The following is a 21,287-nucleotide window of genomic DNA, read 5'->3' on the forward strand; positions in this document are numbered from 1 at the left end:
CTCATGTTCTTAGTCATCAAGTAGTGTGTGCTTATTCCAAAATGTGGCAACTCCCCTCAGAGGGCGAGATGGGCATCTGTCAGGACAGACTTATTCCCAACTTCTTGAAGTTTTGGAACATCTGTAGCTTTCCTTTTTTTTTTTTTTTTTTTTTTTTTTTTTTTGAGGCAGGGTCTCACTCTGTCGCTCAGGCGGGAGTTTGGTGATGCAGTCTTGGCTCACTGCATTCTCCTCCTCCCGGGGTCAAGCTATTTTCCTGTCTCAGCCTCCCAAATAGCTGGGACTTCAGGTGTGTGCCAACATGCTCAGCTAATTTTTGTATTTTTTGCTAGAGATGGGGTTTCACTGTGTTGGCCAGGCTGGTCTCAAACTCCTGACCTTAGGTGATCCACCCACCTTGGCCTCCCAAAGTGCTGGGATTACAGGTGTGACCCCTGTGCCCGGCCGGCTTTACTTTTTATGGAGTTCCCAAACTAAAACCTAATGGGTCATGCAAGATGATCACAGCAATAGTCTTAACAGTTTTCAAAGTTAGAAAGCAAACCAGGCTCTGCCCCTGGAAGAATCATCCAGGCGAAATTGTTTCTCATGTTCCACAGTAGAGAGCTCGCGGTAGGTGAGGGATGGACTGATAGTGGGCAGAGAAAACATTCTTCATTTTAACCTTTCCTGGATGCTGGTCAGTCTAAGCCTCTTGTCTGTAATCTGCAACCTTTGAACTAAACGAAGTTGAAAGGGGGAAGTAGAAACATAAAGATACTGAATATGCTAGATGAGAAAAAAGGCACCTCAAGAAAGACGAGGACCATCGGACATTTCTGAACCTTGTGCTGGGTGACAGTATCTCAGATGCCAGCTTTCTGAAAGAAAACCTGGTATGCATGTGTTACCCCAAGTGGTAAATAGGAAGTGCTAAACAACCTCCCAGTGGGAGCCTCTCCTCAGTTGGGTTTTGGTTTACAGCCAGCCTGTTCAAAACTCCTTTGCCTTTGAGACTTTCCCTTCGTGTCCCTTGGATCTGACAGCCCAGTGTTATCAGCACGTTGGGTTCGATCTGGTGGTTGACTGGTGGAGCAGGTGTTTTCAGTCTCGGGCCCCACTGACTCTTTTCTCTGCCATTTACTATGGAGTTGCTTTGGCCAAAGAAGGCTGCCTCAAGGAAAGATTTCTTGTTCACTTGTAAAGACCATCCAGACCACTTGGTGGGGTCTGACCCTTGAGCCAATTGTCAAGCTGTCAGAATCCACACTGTCCCCACCTTGCCCAAGTGAGAGCCTTGCTAGTGCTCTTGAACTCAGTGTTATTAAAAAATAACAAACATTGCTCATTGACTAGTCTTTAGGCAGTAGATGTTGAAATAATTCTCTGTTTATGCCCCTCGGCTTGTTCAAGCTGAGGCCCATGAGCACTTCCAGAGTCCTGAGCTACCTTAGACCATTGCCAAGGCCAAACTGTGGCAGCCTTCACCCAGATTGTGGCATCCCTCACCCAAATTGTTCACCATTGGGCTAAGGTCACTGTGCATCCTGCCTCTTTTGTGTCTGGGACCCTTGGTTTATAGTCTTTCCTGAGGTCCTGCTGTTTTTTTTCTTGAGGCACCACCTCTTAAACAGCTATCATTTTCCTGGAGATAAGCCACCCTAAGTGGTGGTCAAGCATCAAGGTCAAAATACTCTGTGGTTTAGGAATTTAAGCCTTTTGATGTTAAAAGCCACCTCTCCAACTATAAAAACCAGCCACCCTACAGAATCAAGGCTATAAACCACCAAGTTAAAAGAAAAGTGCAGGGGACCGGGCGCGGTGGGTCACGCCTGTAATCCCAGCACTGTGGGAGGCGGAGGTGGGTGGATCACCAGAGGTCAGGAGGTTGAGACCAGCCTGGCCAACATGGCGAAAGCCTGTCTCTACTAAAAATACAAAAATTAGCCGGGCATGGTGGAGGATACCTGCAGTCCCAGCTACTCAGGAGGCTGAGGCAGGAGAATTGCTTGAGCCGGGGAGGCGAAGGTTGCAGTGAGCTGAGATTACACAAGTGCACTCCAGCCTGGGTGACAGAGTGAGACTTCCTTTAAAAAAAAAAAAAAAAAAAAAGTGCAAGCATCCTTTTCCCACTGCCAGAAGCCCAAGTTCCTCCATGAATACTTTTTTCCCCTACATTGGACTCCTTTTTTGTTTCTCAAGATCCCCAGATAGGTCACCAAGTGCTGAAGTCTTTCAAAGGACCCAGTAAATAGGACCTGTCCTCCCTGTCTTGAATTCTGAACCAAGTGAAATGTAAGCCAGAAGAATCAGAAGATACGAAAGGAAAATATCACCGTAGTCCTGATGAGCACTAGGCTGGCAGGCATGGCCTTCCTCTGTTGGCATGTCCCCCTTACTAACACTGAATCCCAGAATTCCAAAGACATGCCCGCTTCCTTCCACTGCCAGATTGCTGCAGGGAATCTGTGAACTCCCAGCATGGAAAATGAGATCACCAAGCTTCTTTTCTGTGGACCTGTGACTCCCAGATGGGCGGAGTAGGGGACAGGGTTGGGCACCAGCTGCTCAGATTATTCTTTCAAATGCAGCCTTCAGGTAAATTTGATCCATCCCTCTCTCTTTAGCATAACACTTTACAAACTTTTTAGTCTCAGGACTCTTTTACTTGCTTAAAAATTAGTTCTTCAGTGAGCTTTTCTATCAGTGTTTACCATAGAGAAATTACACTGAAAAAATTATATTTAATTCATTTAAAATATTAAACCAGTTGTATGTGTAACATAAATAACATTTTTTGTGAAAAATTCATGTATTTTCCAAAAGAGAAAAACAAGATTAGTGGGAAGAATAGCATTGTGCATTACATTTTTGCAATGTCTTTAATGTCTGGCTTAATAAGAAGATAGCTGGTTTTTCATATCTGCTTCTGAATTTTCTCTGTTAAGGTATCACATATAACATAGCCTCTGGAAGACTTCACTTTACACTTGTGAGATAATGAGAGTGAAAAGGGAAAATATGTTGTAATATTTTGGAAGTGGCTTTGATTTTGTAGATCCCCTGAGAGGATCATGGGAACTCCTAGGAGTCCACTCCTCAGACCATACTTTAAGAATTGTCATTCAGGATAAGACTGACTAGGGCAGTGGAAATTACTGGGAGTTGAGAGCAGAGTGCCTTCCACATTGAAAGAAGCATCAGGAAGGGAAGAAGCATTTCCTCTATGGGTTACACTGTAAAACTATCCAGATGCCAAACTTCAGTCACCAAAGATAGGACAATGCTTGTCCTTTGCCCTTGAGTTGAAACTGGAACAGGCCATATTAGCTCTGCAACCTCAGCCTGCAGGGCTTGAAGATGTACTTCTTTATTGCATGATCTATTAGAACACCACTGGATGGGGTGCTGCTTCCAGAATAAGTTCAGGAAAGGCTTTGAACTCTGGCGTTATGCCTCCTTTCACTGCAGTGCATTTCTGGAAGCTATGTCTTGAATGTTGTTTTCTCACAAGAATAATGCTATAATTGGGTTGTGTTTATCTTATCAGGGACTCAGAATTACATAAATCATTACTGTGGCCAGCTACTCAAATTAAATCAGAGTTATGGGGACTGTAAACATCTGTAACCATTTTTAAAAACTGAAACCATGCTCCAGGTTTTATGAAATGGGCCTAATTGTACATGAATACAGGGGACTCCAGAGCAAATAAAGTGTATGAAGAGTTCATTATAGACTATAATTATTCCTTCATCAATATCACGTCTGAAAATTAACATACTAGCCATGATAGCTATTTACTGATAATTTTCCATGTATACTTTTAGAAGAGTTTGGGCTGGGGGGTATGAGACTTTGATTTGGAGGACTTAAAATGTTTTAAAAAGTTTGACCTGATATCTTTTTTTTCTTAGTTTTTTCCATAGTGAACAGAAACATTGAAATTGTTTTATTAGCATATATCACATATCATATGTGAGAATCGTATTTTAGGAGAAAATTTATTATGGCAACAGGCAGATTTTTCACTTAATCTCAATTCATATAGGACAATTTCCAGCCCTTAGCCAGTTAGGTACTATGTGTCAATGTATGTGAATACTTCCTAATAGGCATTGTAGTGGTTGGGTTAAGGGTTATCCCCAAGGCCTTTTGATGCCAGTTTGAATAGTGTCCCTAAATTGATTAATTAAAAGACTTAGGGCAGTTTCCTTTAAGTTAGTTTCCTTGCCTGCAAAATGGCAGTACTAACAGCATCTACCTCATAGGGTTGTTGTGAGGACTATTTAAGATATACTGCATGGAAAGCATTGTAGCATGCTTTTTGGCACATATTAAGCACTCAGTAAATATTTGCAGTCACTGATGCTGAGTGTATTTAGTTGAATGAATTTCCAAGTTCATTATAAACACAGTCTAATGCCAAGTGCTATACTATCTGATAACATTTTGAGTATTATATATAAGTGTGTTGTAGTCTCTGCTGAGTGTAATGAGTTGACGGGATAGAATCAATCTGAGCCGTGATTGGCCATCTCTCCTGGAATGCCATAGGCACTTCTGGAACTTTTCCTGACAGTTCAATTGCACAGCTGCCTGGGCCATTATCATTTGATAGTATTAGCCTTTTACCTGCCAATTAAACCTGTAGGTACATTGTTGCTACCTGTTACATTAAGCATCCGCTTCATGGTAAGCTCCTGTCTATCCTTTGAGACTCAAGAAAGCCTGGAAGCCTAGGAAGCCTCTTCTCACTTGGGCAGAAGAGATTTGGGATTGCACAAAGGTCTATGTGGATGTCACTGGATGTATATTTTCATCTTGTCCTAAGCCTTGATAGTTTCTGCTCCTAGGAAGGTGACGTTCTAAATCACATTTTATATGCAGACCCAGATTTTTGTCTATCAAACTCTTGTATTGTGGTGCTTTCAGCTAAGAGTTCAATTTCAACAGTTTGCAGGTTCCTGTGCCAGCATCAATGCTATTTTTGACTATTCTGTTTGTCCTTACTTGATTAAAAGAAATGACAATCAGAAAACTAAAAGTACTGATACTAGAGCTACTCAAGGACACATCCTAATAAGATAATTAAAATAAAGATGGAAATTACTAGGTGGTCAGATGGGGCAAATGTGTGATCTCAGTGCAGTATTCATTGAACCTAAGCTGCTCTAGAGCACATCATGAAAGCAAGAAAGAGTTTAAAAACCCATGCAGGACAAGATAATCTCCTTCCAGAGTGGTACTTGACAAAGCAAAAATATTGCAGCTGTTCAGGGTTAAACTTCTGCACGTTTTAAGCATTTTTGCAGGGATGTGAAATTCAAAGTGCCATCAGTGGCATAACTGACACAGAGAAAAATCTTTGAAGAGTGGCAGTAGCTCTTGAATAATCTTCTTAACATAGCCTCCAGCATCATGGATGGAATCCTGTGAGATGTCGAGAATCTGGCAAATGTAATTGTATGGTGAGAAATTGGATTAAAACATAAAAGAAAATTAGTCATGCCGAATGTTCTTGAACAGTGTCATTACTCTGTCACCATGTACTCAACTGACCACCTTAACAGTGTCTTCATTAACTGTTTATGTTTGCTTATGTCATTTGTAAGACATAACCGCATAATAAAAGTATTACCATAGTTGTCGCCCTCCCTGTACTGCGGCTTCATCCCCCAACCCACAAATCACATATCAAGAAGGGAATTCCACTTGTGCATCTTTTGTCCTTGTTTGTGAGTAAATTTCCATTTTTTTTAAGCTTGGTTTCTTTATGGTATTCCTTCTTTACAAGATAATTTAAAAATATTTCTCAGTTACTTACAGAACAGAGATAAAAGTCTCCACAATAAAGGCCAGGCACGGTGACTCACGCCTATAATCGCAGCACTTTGGGAGACTGAGGCGAGTGGATCACGAGGTCAGGAAATCCAGACCATCCTGGCTAACACAGTGAAACCCCGTCTCTACTAAAAGTACAAAAAAAAATTAGCCAGGCGTGATGGCGGACTCCTGTAGTCCCAGCTACCCGGGAGGCTGAGGCAGGAGAGTGGCTGAATCCAGGTGGCGGAGCTTGCAGTGAGCCTAGACAGTGCCACTGCATTCCAGCCTGGGTGACAGAGTGAGACTGTCAAAAAAAAAAAAAAAAAAAAATCTCCACAATCAAAACAATACCAGCATCATAATAGCTAACCCTTGTCCTGTAGTGATCACGTATTTTTTAAGCCCTTTGTATTCTTCACAACAATCCTAAAGACCTGTACTTTAGCTGTTATTGTTATTATTATTATTATTACAGAGGAGGAAACTGAAGCACAGATGAGGTTACACAGCTTGCCAAGGTCACACAGGTAGTAGATGGTGGAGGCTGGATTTAAACATGAGCAGGTTTGCTGCGGAGTTCTCAGTCTTAACCCAGTCTTAACCAGTCACAACCCATTATTGCCCTTATTTCCACAAGAAATCAGGGGAGCAAACATAACGCAAAAGAAGGCCTCAGCTTTGTTGACTGCATTTGGTAATCTCCCAAACAATAATCTGATTGTTACAAGATTGTGACTATGGAATCTCTGATAGGGAGAAAGTAAGAGATCAGTGTTTTAATCCGACATCCGATGGATTACATTTAAGAGTTTATGATAATTAACTTAGTCTAGGTTTTGGTTAGGCAGTCTTCAGAGCCAGAAAGAAAAGTTATGATTTCCTTAGGCTTAGGCTGCTTTCAGAGGTGAAATTTTTAGCCAATAATCATAAATGATCTTAATGAGGAAGAGGGTGAGGAGGCAAGGCAACTGAAGTCTGTCCATGGTGATTCCACGTGGAATATTTAAGAGCTTGGATTTAGGAGTGACTTGGAGGAAATTGGAAAGCAGATCGAGTGACCAAGGATGACTATAAAAAAGAATAATGAGAATGGGAACCGAAAAGAGTAGTGGACTCAGGGCTTTAAAGCGCTCAGCATTGAGACCGTGGAAAAATTTGAACAAGAACAAAAACGATGTCCCTGCGAGTGCAGAACCGGAACAGAGAGACCGATACTCACAGGCAAGCAGAACTCAGCTCCTATTACACTTCTGTCCTCTCTAGACAAGGAGGTCGATCTTCAGCCTGGGAAGAGTAGAGCAAATACTTGTAAGAGGAAATTGAAACTCAAGATAGGTGAGCTGATTGTGCGAGAGCACAGAGCGGCACTAAATGAGTTCAGATCCTCTGACCAGCATGAATTTTGCACTGGTGGGCCGAGAGGACTTGCTGACTGCTTGTCATCCTTGAGGAATTGTGCAGAAGAGGAGAATTGCTAAAGGACTGGGGGTAGGGTAATGCTCTGTACAAAGCAAAACAAAAAATTCAAAATCAAGAAGATGTAGTTTTCAGAATAAAGAGAAGAGAGCATGGGATTAAGAACGGAAAAATCATGGTTTCTTTATTCCTTTTTGCTGTTGCTAAGCTATTGGATTTGAAGACTAGGGTCAAAAGGTAGCTGTGCTGTTTTGAGAACATTCAGAAAGCTTTCCAGAGGTGAAGATAAGGGCTGGATGTGTGGCCACCACATGCAGCACAGGCACTTGTTAAATACCCTGATTTATCCATCACACCTCTTGAGAGTCTGTTTTAATGAGTCTTGGGCTGGGACCCAAGCATCTGTATTTTAAACAAATGTCCCAGATTGCTTGCTGTGTTGAGTAAGTTTGAGAACTACCGGCCTACATGGCCGATGCACCACGAGTTGGATTCATGTTGCCCCAATAGTATTAATACTGTGATGACAAACAGCTAAAACATTGAATAACCATGTGCCAGACACTATCCTAAGTGCTTTACACATACTAACTCATTTAATTCTCTCATCTGCCCTATGAGTTGGTGCTATCTTTAGTACTCTTGTTGTACAGATGGGGAACTGTTTCTTCTGAGAGGTCTCGCAGATAGCAGTGGGACTGGGATTTAAAGCCAGGCAGTCTGACCTGTTGGAAGTTTGTGCTGCAATCACTGCTCTTCTTAAGAGCTCACTGAGGGCCCTGGGGGTTGAAGGGGTGTGCCCCGGGCAGATATCCCCAAACCATGTCTGGGCATGCGACATACCCTGTTTTTAGCATCTAAGTAGCATCTATATGAAGACTTTGGGGTATCTCATTAGACTTTCTTGATACGTAAAGCTGGAAGGAATTACTAAAGCCAGCTGAATTGTTAATTTATTGAGACCAAATTTTGGAGGGTTAAATATAAATTGCTCTCCCTAAGGACCCAAAATCAGCAGCAAAGATAATAGAGGAGGAAGCCATAACTTAACAGTTGCCTGGAAAAAAAAAGATCAGGGTGTTTTTGGTGGACTACAAGCTCAACGGAAATCACCAGGGGCTTTGTTGTGCTGTACCTGTTGCCTGGAATTCCCTTTTCCACTTCCCCCTCTTTCCCCTGGCAAATTTTCAATCATCTTTAAAGTCAGAGCCTAAATGTCACTTCAGCTGTGGAGTCTTCCTTGACTCCCACGGACAGATTTATCATCCCATTCTTTCTGCTTCTTTAGCACTTTGTTCCTGATGTTATAGTTTTGCGATTATTTTTCCTACTTGTGGCACCCATGTTCACAGCCACTCAGCTGGAAACATGAGGGAAGGCATTGTTTCCTCCCTCCCTCCCTCCCTCAGTGAGTCCCTGCCCAGAAGGCCCTATCGATCTTAACTATCTGGGTATTGACAAAATCTGCCCCTTCTTCGTTCCTTGTAGCCCCTGCCCTGACTCAGGTCTGTGTCCTAGCTTGTCTCCTTGTTGTCACTTGTCATCCCCTGTCACACACACATTTCCCACAAAACTATCAGAGAATTCTCTGTCAGATGCATTCAGTCTGTGCTTAAAATCTGTCCCTGGCTCCCCCAGCCAACAGGATAACCCCAAGCCCCCAACCATTTATGATCCAACCCTGTCTAACTCTCCAGCCTCAACTTTTGACATCCTGCCTTGCTTCTTGGACTCCAGCGACACTGAACTCATTGTAATTCCACAGGCACTGTGCTGTTTCTTGCTGCCTTGTTTTAGTTCAAGCAGTGACTGCCTAGGATGGCTTTCCTGACACCCTCTAGCGCCTCGCTACTCCAGCTCTGCTTGGGAAGCCCCCAGATTCCCTGCCCTGGGCTTTGCTCATATCCTCTGCATATCTTAACCTCCCACATAAAGTCTTGAGCTCCTTAAGGGCAGGGGCTGTATCTTGTGTTCTGTTTCCAGTGGCAAATGAACACTCAGTACATGTTTCTTGAAAGATTGTGTTGTAATTGTTGTACTTGGAAAGACTACAGAGTTTGAATCCTGCCTCTTTCTCTCCGATGTGAGGTCTTGGGTATTTCACTGTACCTCTGTGTGAGAATCTATTTGCTCATTAGCAAAATGCAGATAGATTAACCCCCTCTTACCGGGCCTATTGTGAGAATTAAGTGAGATAACAATGTGATACGAAACTTAACACACTATTGCAGGGATCTGCAAACTACACTCCTGCTGCCTTTTTTTTTTTTGGTCTGGCCAAGAATATGTTTTACATTTTCAAATGCTTTTAAGCAAGAAAAAGAAGAAGAGCATCTTTCAAGACTTCAAAATGGAATGAAATTCAAATTTCAGGGTATATGAAGTTATATTAGAATGAACACAACCACGTTCATTCATATACTGATTGTCTATGGCTGCTTTTGCACAACAGCAGCAGATTGAGTAGTTTCAACAGAGATCCTGTGGACTACAAAGCCTGAAATACTTAGTTTACCCTTTACAGAAAAAGCTTGCCAACCCATGCACTATTCAAATATTAGGAAAATGCACGTTATTCACATCCTCCTCCTCATACCCACAGATAACTTGTTGAGGGTAGGATTCCTCTTTCTCCTCTTTGAAGTTCCAGAATTTCATCCTGGGCCTGGCAGAGTGATGACTTTATGTGGGAGTAAGCCTCAGGGACCGGGTTTTCGCTCTGTGGGATGCAGGGTGTTCCAAGAGTGATGAGGCTACTTGAGGAGACAGTGATCTTCATACTGATGGGAGTGTTAATGGGTAGGTAGATACCTCTTTGTCATGTGCTGCTGTAGAACAGGTTTTCTTAACCTTGGCTCTGTTGACATTTTGAGCTTAGCACTCCTTTGTTAGGGATGCTGTGCTGTGTGTTGTGTAATGGTTAGCGGCTTCCCTACTCTACATATTTTATAATGAAAAAGAGAAAATATCAGAAACCAAGTGAGAGCCAATAGCCACTAGTAGCCAGTAACACCCCCTCGCAGTTGTGACAGCTAAAAATGTGTCTGCACATTGACAGATGTCCCCTGGGTGGCAAAATTGTTCCGGATTGAGAGCTACTATTGTAGAACATTCAGGCATTAGCTGTGTGTTAGATCAGAGAACCTCCAATGCCCAACAAGGATTACCACCACAGTGCAGTCAGTCCCCTTGAGGGAATTCTGCCCATCAGCTCTTGGTCTCCCGCAATCTCAGACCTGGTATCAGGCACAACCTTGTAGGGTTGCAGGGAGGATTCAATGAGATACTGATTTACCAGCACAGTGCTTGGCACAAAGTAAGCCTCCACTATGTCCAGTTGGGATTCTGTATTCATTTGAGTGCTTCCTGTTTGTTTTTTGAACTTGTTAACTTTGTTATTTTTTGACTGAAAGTTAAGAGAGGAAATAAATAGGGAGAATATATATTTTAATAATTTTATGGAGATTATTTTAAAGAAAATACATTATAGATTATTATTATATTGTGGATCCAGGATAATAATATTTTGTGGATCCATTTTGTCTTGAGGGAGAAGAATTTAGAAAAGTTTCAGCTATTTAAGATGAATATGAAATTATTCAAAGTATGACATGACTTCCATGGATATTTAGTGTTACTAGTCAGTATTTGTTAGAGATGTGCTTTAAAAGCATTGTTTCAGTAATTCTGATGGCCAACCTGGCCAGTCAGCACCCTTTTTTACATGAGGAAAATGAGCATGGAGAGGTTTAGTAAGGGGCAGCACATTGAGAACAGAAGGTCCCTTTTCTGAAATAAGGCAGAGAACAAAACACAGAGGTGGACATTCACCATCTTCTTGTCAGCTTCGATGTGGCCCTGAAGTCCTATTTCTGTGGTTTTGGACCAGGAACTTGGTGCTGCTGATTCTCCTACCTTAGGGCAGATCCACTGGGAAACAAGATACAGTCATGGAGTTGAATAAAAGCTTAACGGTTTTCCTCTAGTCTTGAGACTTCCTTGGTCTCTGAGTGCTTACTCACAAACCCACATACTCTACTACCCCGAATGCCCCTATTTGAAATGTGACCCTCATCTGCTCCGTGCCTTCCATCACTGGCTTCTGGCCACTGCCTTTCTGGGCTCTGGCCTCACCTATCCTGGGCTAGCACCTGCCATGCCTCACTGCTCTTAGAAGCCTGGGCTAGAAGGATGAAGAGGCAGACCCCTAACGTGTTGGTGGGACACAGGTTTACAACACATTTGTCCATTTTATATGGCAAACTGAGGAGTTCCCTGTGTGTGTTTGGGTTAGTTAAAAGCAAAAGTTTTCCTTCACTCAGTTCCTGCACTGTGCCGGGCATGGACAGTACCTGGATGTTTACACGTGTCAAGTATCAGACTGTGTCCCAGTGTCCCAAACTTGATGGGTATTGGAAGCCTCACTTCTTATTTCTCAATTGGTTTCTGATATTTTCTCTTTTTCATTATGAAATATGTAGAGCAGATAGTTTGTGGGGTGAATACTGTAATTTGTACCTATGTGTCTATGCAGATCCTTACATTTTACCTGGTTTCCTTCAGAGTCTTTTTGAAAGAAATGAATTATTACAGATAAAATTGAAGCCACTCGTACAGTCTTTCCTGATGCCTTTCCTAGTTTTCCTTCCCCTAGGTTAACCACTATCCTAAATTTCATGTTTATCACTATGCTGTTTTCGTTTTCTTCTTACAAAAGTATGTGTTCAAAACATTATGTTATCTTTTGTGTTTATATAAGTGGAATCATCAGTCATGATTTCTACTTTTTTTGCAGGATTTCATACTGCAGTGAGCCTTGTCTTCAGTCTGAATTTGGGATGTCACACAAATGGGTTTCTGAACTTACTAGTCATCTTTAGGTTGATTTATAATTAAATTTATATCTTAATCATACATGGAACTTAAACCGACTTTTTGTTTTGTTTTAGTTTGCCTCTGAGATGTAGCCCTTTGGATAAATGTAGTTCCAGTTCTTCCATTTTAATGTTGTTTTTTTCTTTTGGCTTTGTGATAATGTATTAGACCATTCTCCTTTTGATGGACACGTACAGAATCTCTGCTATTACAGTCATGCATCAGTGGACATTCCTGCACATGTCCACTGGGGCACTCATGTGGGGTAATATCTCCTTAGGAGTAGGGAGGATATATCCACATTCTTCTTTCCTAGAGTTTGCCAAAAGTATGCCAAGGTGACTGTACCAGCTTCCACTCACACCTTTTAAGGGGATTGGTACTTCTTTATTCTTCACTTGATACAGCCCTTTCTTGCACATAACAGACTTAAAACTGCTTATTCATTTGATGAGCCTGGACTAGTATCTCACTGTTGCTCCTAATAATTTTTTGAGAATAAATACTGTGATATTTAATACTGTTTAAATGTAATTTATTTTTTATTTTCTTGGATTTGAAAAGAACAGTTTATTAGATTGGTCTGGATTTTTGCAACATTAGTATTTGCAAAATTTCACATGCATAATTCAGGTAGTCATTTAATTATGAAGCTGCACTGCATTGCTTCATCCAGACAGTTGTTCTGAGATCTCTCTGTTTCTGGGACTTCCCTTCCTCTTCCTTTCAATTTCTGGTTCTCACTAGGGTGGACTGTCCCTAATGCTGTCCCTGTGGCCACTGAAATCCCTTCATTGGGTAGCCTCATTCTACTCGTCCTTCCTCTGTATTTGAATCCCCATCAGTACATGGTAGAATTTCCTATAATTAATGCAGATGCTACAGGAGCTCTGCTGAGGGCTAACTGTCCTCCAATTGTGTCAGTAGGGCTGAAAGAAGTAGGGGAACTAACTTGGAGGGTTAGCTAGACAGCAGTAGATACGACTGAGTTTTAAGCACACTGAGTAAATTAACTGTGCATATGATGATATAGAAAATGACAGATACTTGGTTACTTTCTAATTTTAAGTGTAAACACATAATTGTATTAATCTTACATTTTTAATGTATCACTGTCCTTCAAATTATAGAAATAAATATATAGTTTTGATTGGTTTTACTTGGTATAAAATACTATCTGTCGCACTGTTGTAAGTATAATTTTATTTTTTAAATGAACATGGCATCTTGAAACCAGCTTTATAGAGAATTAGCTAAGAATATAAAAATCTCCATACTTGAATGTATACATTTTTCATGAAAACTTAAGTTAGTGATGGTGACTTGTGGAGCCCAAAGACTATTTGGCTGTCCCCCAAACCCCACGCCCACTTGATAGTTCTTCAGTCACAATGAGCATTTTAATGTAAATGTTCAGTCCTTAGAAGAACCTAGAATGTGTATTATTTCGCTTTTACTGGACTAGACAAGTGGGATTTGTTTCTTCTACTCCAGTTATCAAAATGATTAACCCTTTGCCCTCTACATTCTAATTGTAAGCACTTGGAAACAAAGGGGTTGTTTGTACAAGATAGTTGAAAAAATGAGGCTTTATGCCAAGTGGAATGTTTCTCAGTTGAAGGAGGTAGCAATCATTGTACACACACTTTTTTTTTTTTCCCTTGTGTTGCAGGCGTCTGTAGAGGCTTCTGGTGAAATCGCATTATGCAAGACTGGATTTCCTGAAGATGTTTACAGTGCAGTCTTGTCGAAGGATGTGCATGAAGGACAGCCTCTTCTCAATGGTACTATCTTAAAAGATACATTTGTACATGCAGTGTCCATGCTCATGAAACAAATTAGCCATTAGAAAAGTCTAAATCATCTCTACTGTATAACAAGTATGAATTTTTCACAATCACTATGATGAGACTGTAGGGACTTTATTTTAGGATTACAGAGGAGCTCATGAATCTCTTATATACATAATTAGAAGGCTCCTGATCTCTTGAAATCTTCAGATTTCTTCCGTTTTTAATTTACAGGAGAAATCGTTATGTAACTGATTATTACCATTTTTGTGTATACATTTTACTTAAAGAATAATATTTTGAAGAATAATTATGAAACCTCTGGTTCTAATGGCTTTAAAATTTATTTACAGGAAAAAATGACTTAGTATTTTGAATTAAAGGAAATTATGATATTATATTAGATAAAATGTGAAGCTTTAATATTTAGCTGAATTATAGTGAATGAATTTAACATGTAAAGTCTCAGTGCAGGAGTATGAAATTCATATTTTTGTTATGACATTGTTTATAGCAATTACTAGAAAGCTAATTTAGTTGTAGCATATGTGAATTTCAAATATAGTCTCATTTCCCATTTAAATATGGATCAAGTTCATTATAGTTATCATATGGAAACTCTTGCCAATAAGTCTAGATAAAATCTGAAATAAAACCTAAGTATCAAAAGGAAAATTGAAAGCCCTTTCCTTTAGCTCTAATTGAAAGCAAATAAAATGTTGGTTAGTAGTATTTTCATGGACTTATTTATTATTACGCAAAATGTCATTGAAATGTGAAAGCAAGAAGAATTGATTAGTAAGTTGTATTTAAATTTTAATTCCCCACAAATCTTGCATATCTCTGAGGCTGTTTTAGAGAGCTACTTTTAGAAAATCTGTGTAACCTCAACTAATTAATTTACACAGAGCTCTACCACACAGCCTTAATTGAAGTGTCTCCACAGAACTGACAAACCTTAGTGGTATAGTACTTAAGACTACCATAGACAGAGGACTTTGAAATGTAAATGGCCTCTTCGCTACTAACATTCTTGGGTGCAGGTTATATTTTATTTTAATTTCTATTTAAATTAGGATTTGCTCACGCCTATGCTATCTTTCTGAAGTTGATTTTTAATTTTTTTAAGGCATGCTCTTGTCCCTGCCTCATTACCTGGTATTTTAATGGGTGAATGTTTGAGTTAGTCTGTCTCAACACTGAATTGCTATCTCATCTGGTGGGTAATGGAGGTTTAATTTAAATCCGTGTACAGCCTTTCTTTAACTTAATATGGCTTTTGGAGTTCTGTGTGTGTGCCATTTTCTTTAAATCTTTAAATTATTACTTGGCACCCTAGAACTAGTATGACCTGTAAATGCGTATAAAATATATTGATATGATTCTGTAGAATAATTCAGACAGATAACAAAAAGTGGAATTGGTTGCGTTTCTGCAGCATATTTTTGAGATTCATTTTTAAATGGGTAATTTCATTTTCTAAAAGCTTATAATTTGTTGTTTACAAGTAAACACATGGTGTGTCACTAGCAACCATTGATTTAAGATTAATTACTTTGGCACGTTGAATAGTTTTGAAAATGATAGCTTGTTTTCACATTATTAGATAATGCTGGTAACAGTAGAAATTGGACATAGCTTTTTGCCAGTGTCTTTTTAGGATAACTAGAAACAGGATTTTTGCTAAAGTTGTAAATGTGAAAGATTGAAAATATTTTTTACTTTCTGCTCTAGCTATCACTGAGAAAAGTATGTATAATGGTCTGTGGTAGATTTTTGCAGTTTTGCTATATCCACTTGTTCCCAATTTTAGGTTTTAGCCTTTTTTTTTTTTTTTTTTTGACAGTTTCTCACATGACACCATTACTTTTTTCTTTATCATTCTCAGAATATGTTAAAGGATACCAGCATCTTAAAGCTCGAAACATACTGTTTAAAATATTGATTAGTAGAAAAAAACAACTTTTTGGAAGGAAGAAAATTTACACAGGCTTTTGTGGAACATCAGCATTTCTATTCAACACAAGCGTGTTATCTCCAGTTAATGTTTCTTCTGGAGAATTGCTACTTAGGATAATTCTAGGTTTTTACCTTTTATGTCTGTAGAAGGATAATCCAATGCTATAGCTATACACTGAAGCCAAATACCACACCATAATTATATCTGTGAATTCTGTGTACTGCAGTAAATCCATGTACTATATATTTGCCACAACTGAAAGGGATATATTGCTAGGCCAACCAGAGTGATGACTTTTGCCATGATTTTGTCGCCTATAAGTGTTGAAGGAAAGCAGTAATTGTAGATAAGAGGTATGTGACAGTTTCCCAAGGCATTTACGTCATAGCATCTTCTACCATATATTGATTGACTTTAGAGTCCAAGACCCTGTTGGAATCATAACTCCTAACTCTGGATGCTTCCTTTAATTTCCCATTGATGGCATATGGGGACAGTATGACAATGGCTCACCAATATGTACAATATACTTTCATAGGATACATCTGACACACTAGACTTTGTATAGAAGTTTAATATGTGGGTGTATTGGTGCCATGAACGCTGATTATTTTTCCAACAATTAACATAATCTTTGCGAAAATGCTTGAAGAACATTGAATGTAAGGTAGAGACATAAGTTGATATTTGTCATGGTAGAAGATTATATAGAAGCAGCATGAAATGTGCAAACTGGACTGTGGTTTAAAGAGCATTCTCTCCTCCCCATTTCCCTTCTATTTTTTGCTGGTGTAATGAATTTTACCAAAATAACAAACTCAAAGAACTAACTGTACCCCTTCCATTTATCTTCTAGTTTTTAACCGTGTGGTTTTTGCGAAATCATAAAAAGGGTGTTTTGTGATCAACTTTTACATTTTATGTAATATCACATGAATACATCCACTCTTTGAAGATAGTTCTGTATTTTAAAACATGGCTATATAGGCCTTTGTCCCATTTTGTTAGCAAAACCAGATTCTGCTTAACTGTGCCTCTATTTTTGAACATACAGGTTGTTTCTAATTTTCCTCTCTTATATATAGTGCTGCTATGGAGATTCTTTTTAGAGATCTTTGATTTTTCTTTAGGAATTTTTTTGGGGGGAATTTGTGTTCAAAAATAGAATTACTAGGTCAAAGGGAATGTAGAGTTTGACAGTATCTTTTTTCTTTGCATTTTGTAGCATTCTTCATTACAAGGCTTGTATGTTCTTTTCAGCATCCTCATCACCATTTAATTTCATAATGTATTGTCATTTTGCTCTTTCCCCTCTGGTGAAAGTCATTCCGTTTTTATCCCGTGGCATATATATATATTTGCTTTTATAAATTAGGATCAATTTCAGTAGTTTAGGTAGTCATTTTTACTTGCATTTTTATATTGTGTTTTAAAAGCATTTATGGCCAAAATCTTCTTTTTAAAAATAAGCAAATTAGAGCTCAGAGATTATAGGCTTTTCCCGTGATTATATAGCTCTGTTTTTTTTGTTTTTTGTTTTTTAATTTTACTTTAAGTTCCGGGACACGTGCAGGACGTACAGGTTTGTTACATAGGTATACATGTGCCGTGCTGGTTTGCCGCATCTGTCAACCTGTCATCTATGTTTTAAGTCCTGTATGCGTTAGGTATTTGTCCTAATACTCTCCCTCCCCTTGCCCTCCACCACCCGACAGGTCCTGGTGTGTGGTGTTCCCCTCCCTGTGTCCATGTGTTCTCATTTTCAACTCCCATTTATGAGTGAAAACATTCAGTGTTTGGTTTTCTGTGTTAGTTTGCTGAGAGTAATGGCTTCCAGTTTCATCCATGTCCCTGCAAAGGACATGATCTCATTCTTTTTTATGGCTGCATAGTATTCCATGGTGTATATGTGATTATGTGGTTCTTTAAATTGTCAGCAGCAGATCTGGAATTAGAACCCAGGTTTCCTGATTTCTAATTTAGTTCTGATGATGCTGATGATAAAAAACTATTATGATATAACACAGAGAAGGGATCCAGCCTAAATATCCAGTTGTGTTATTGCCACTTTATTTTAGAGCAGGTCTTTATTCCCCATTTACCACCATGAGTTGTGTGTTAACTAGATGTGTTTGGGAATTGGGGAATATGTTAAGCAACTCCATATAATTAAAAAGCATCTTTCAATTATTATCACTGTTAGTATTTTGTGCACACCTGTTTACAAGCAGAAGAACCTGGGGCTTTTGAAGATAATACATAGTCCTTAATATTTAACTTACACTCCACTGACTAGGGAAAAAAAAACCTCTTGTGGTAGCATATTTCTTGAAAATAAAATAACTGCAATCATACATTTTCATTTTGTCACTAGCAGTGTATCTAACACTATGAAATAACAACCACACTGTGACATTGCAGAGAGGATCCTGGGCTGTTTTTCGTGTAGATGTCAAGAGTGATATTCCTGTGTGTTTAGCATTGGTGGTCTGCATGCTTAGATATTTCTCTAAGTAAACTCCTCTGAATCTGGTCAACATAAATAGCAACCTGCAATTACCATGAATATTTTCAGTAATCCATTCATGCTCACCATCTCTGGGCAGCACATGATGATTATTTTCAACTAGATGGAATTTGATTTAGATTAGTGTGCTTACTGATTGAGGCTTGTCTACATTAATGTGGTCAGAGGAAGCTGCAGTATGGGATCTTAAGATAACAGAACTGAAGTACTTTTTATTAGTTTAGTAGGACTATCCAACTGTACAACTCTTCTATATTTTAATAATATGAATACTTTTGTATGATGTATTACTAAATTGGGAAAGAGACTTGAATTATCTGTTAATGAGCGCATGGCTTTTGTTTTTGTGTGTTTTTTTTTATTTTTATACATCTTTTTTGTTATCAAATGTGTAAATGTTTTAAAATATTTGAAAGGTAGGTTTATAAACATCTTGTTAATAAAGCCAGCCAGGCCCTTGCGCTTTACAATTTCCAGTTGATTGTGGAAAATGGTACCAAGACAGAGATTGTTCTCTCGGATATTGATGATAAACTCTAAGGAGGAAAAAATGAATTCTCATCCTGCACATTCTCAGGGGCTGAGGACAGTTTTTTAAACCTTGGGGTATTTTTTGTTTGTTATTTTTTAAAAAAATAATTGAATATATGATAAGATCAATAAAAGAACCAAGAACTTTCCATACTTTTTTTTTTTTTTCTATTTCAATCCTTATTTTCACTGTAATCATTTAGACTTATTTAACACTTGGAATTTTTTATATCCCTTTTGATGTATTTTAGGTCTAGTTTCCTTAATGCAGTGCAGCAAACTAAGATAAGCCAGTTTGGGTGGTCACTTTTCTATAAAGTCATTTTGTGGTTCTTCATAGCCTTCAGTAATTTGGACTAGCTGAGATCTTCTCCCTTACAAACTTGGAACGAGGAGATACGTGTTTAAGAAAGCACGTCACAGCTCCACATCTATCATTGCATGCATACAGACGTATTAGCAAGCAGACACCCAAATGGTTTAAAACCTGTCCTTTTAAGATCACAGAGGCCGTTACTCTTTATCCTTTCTAGTAAACATCTAATAGGAAGTAGAAAAGAAGCTCAATTAAATAAGTAAAATGTACTGAATGATAGATGGTGATAAATGCTATGGAGAAAAATAAAGCAGAGAAGAGAAATAGGGAGAATGTGTGCTTTTGCATTTAAATATGGTGGTCAGAGCAAATGTCATTGCATAGGATACCATTGAGTAAGAATTGATGTTGGTGATGGTTCAAGGATGTTGGTGATGGTTCAAGGGCCTTACATATTAAAGGGAGAAGCATTGCAAAGCTTCTAACAGCAAATGCAAGAGGCCTGAGGCAGAAACGTGTCTGAGGTCGGGTGAGGTCAGGTAAGTCATGGGCCACTTTGAGTGGGGCTTTGACTATGAGGAGCTAATGATCTATTGGAAGGCTTTCTGTAGCGGTAAAACATGATCTGACTTTCAAAACAGGATCATTCTGGCTGTTGTGTTGAGGAAAGAGCAAAATGACAAGAGAGGAGGGGAGACCAGGTATATTATTACTAGCCTAGTAATAATCTGATGGTAATAATAATCTGATGAGAGAAGGTGGTGTGGATCAAGGTGGTAGCAGTGGAATTAGAAGAAGGGATTAGATTCCGAACTTTAAAAAACAATAATTTATTGAAGTGAAATTCATATAACATAAAATAACCATTTTAATGTGAACAGTATAGTGGCACTTAGTACATTCACAGTGTTGAGCAACCATACCTCTGTCTAGTTCTAAAATGCTTCCATCACTTCAAAGTAAAAAAGAGAAAACACTCTAGTCATTAAGCATTTTCCTTCTGATTTCCCTTCTCTGTGGTGTCATAAACCTTTGGTGTTTGGCTTCTTTCATTTAGCATAGTATTTTGGAGTTCGTTCATATACTAGCTTGTATTAGTACCCTGTTCCTTTTTACGCTGAATGTATTCCATTGTGTGTGTATATATATATGTATACTTTTCTGAGTTCCTGTTTTCTCTTCTTTGGAGTATATACCTGGGAGTAGAATTGAGGAATTAATTATTAATGTTTTTCTTTAACTTTTTGAGAAACTTTCAAATTGTTTTTCACAGCATGTGAACCATTTTGCATTCCCACTAGCAGTGTACAAGGATTTCAATTTCTCCACATACTCATCAACACTTGTTATCTTATTTTACATTTATTTTGATTGTATCCTAGTGAGTGTGAAATGGTACCTCATTGTGGTTTGATTTGCATTCCTCTAATGACTAATGATGTTTCATACCTTTATTTATATATGTATGTATGTATTTATTTAATGTATTTACATACATTATTTATATATGTATGTAAATTATATCTTGTTTGGAGAAATGTTTATTCAAATTATTTGTCAAGTTTTTAAATTGAGTTGCTTGCCTTTGTGTTTTTGAGTCGTAGGAATTCTTCTTATATTCTGGATACTAGATCCTTGTCAGATATATGATTTACAAATATTTTCTCCCATTTCACAGGTGGTTGTTTTAGTCTTTTTGGACTACAACAAAATCCATAAATTGGGTGGCTTATAAATGATAGAAACTTATTTCTCATAGTTCTACAGGCTGAGGAGTCCAAGATGAAAGTGCTTGCAGATTCAGTGTCTGGTGAGAGCCTGCTTCCTTACAGATGGCCATGTTCACATTGTAACCTCACATGGTAGAAGAGGCAAGGAATCTCTCTGGGTCCTCTTCTGTAAGGCCACTAATCTCATTCATCAGCGTAGAACCATCATGACCTAATCACCTCCCAAAAATTCCACCTCCTAATACTATCACATTGTTAATGAGGATTTCAACATTATGTAGAAATGTAGGGGGACACAACTATTCAGACCATAGTACTTGTCTCTTCACTTTCTTGG

General features: G+C 38.8%; 1 protein-coding gene across 1 annotated transcript in view; it reads left to right on the top strand.

Moving 5' to 3' along the window:
- CDH2 (cadherin 2) overlaps positions 1 to 21,287 on the top strand; it is a 229,792-nt gene that overhangs the window by 15,983 nt on the left and 192,522 nt on the right. The window contains exon 2 of the mRNA XM_050767130.1: positions 13,769 to 13,880. Coding sequence (XP_050623087.1) covers positions 13,769 to 13,880 — 112 coding nt within the window. The remainder of the gene's footprint in view (positions 1 to 13,768; positions 13,881 to 21,287) is intronic.

The sequence above is a fragment of the Macaca thibetana genome, chromosome 18 (assembly GCF_024542745.1).
Source record: "Macaca thibetana thibetana isolate TM-01 chromosome 18, ASM2454274v1, whole genome shotgun sequence".
Lineage (NCBI taxonomy): Eukaryota > Metazoa > Chordata > Mammalia > Primates > Cercopithecidae > Macaca > Macaca thibetana.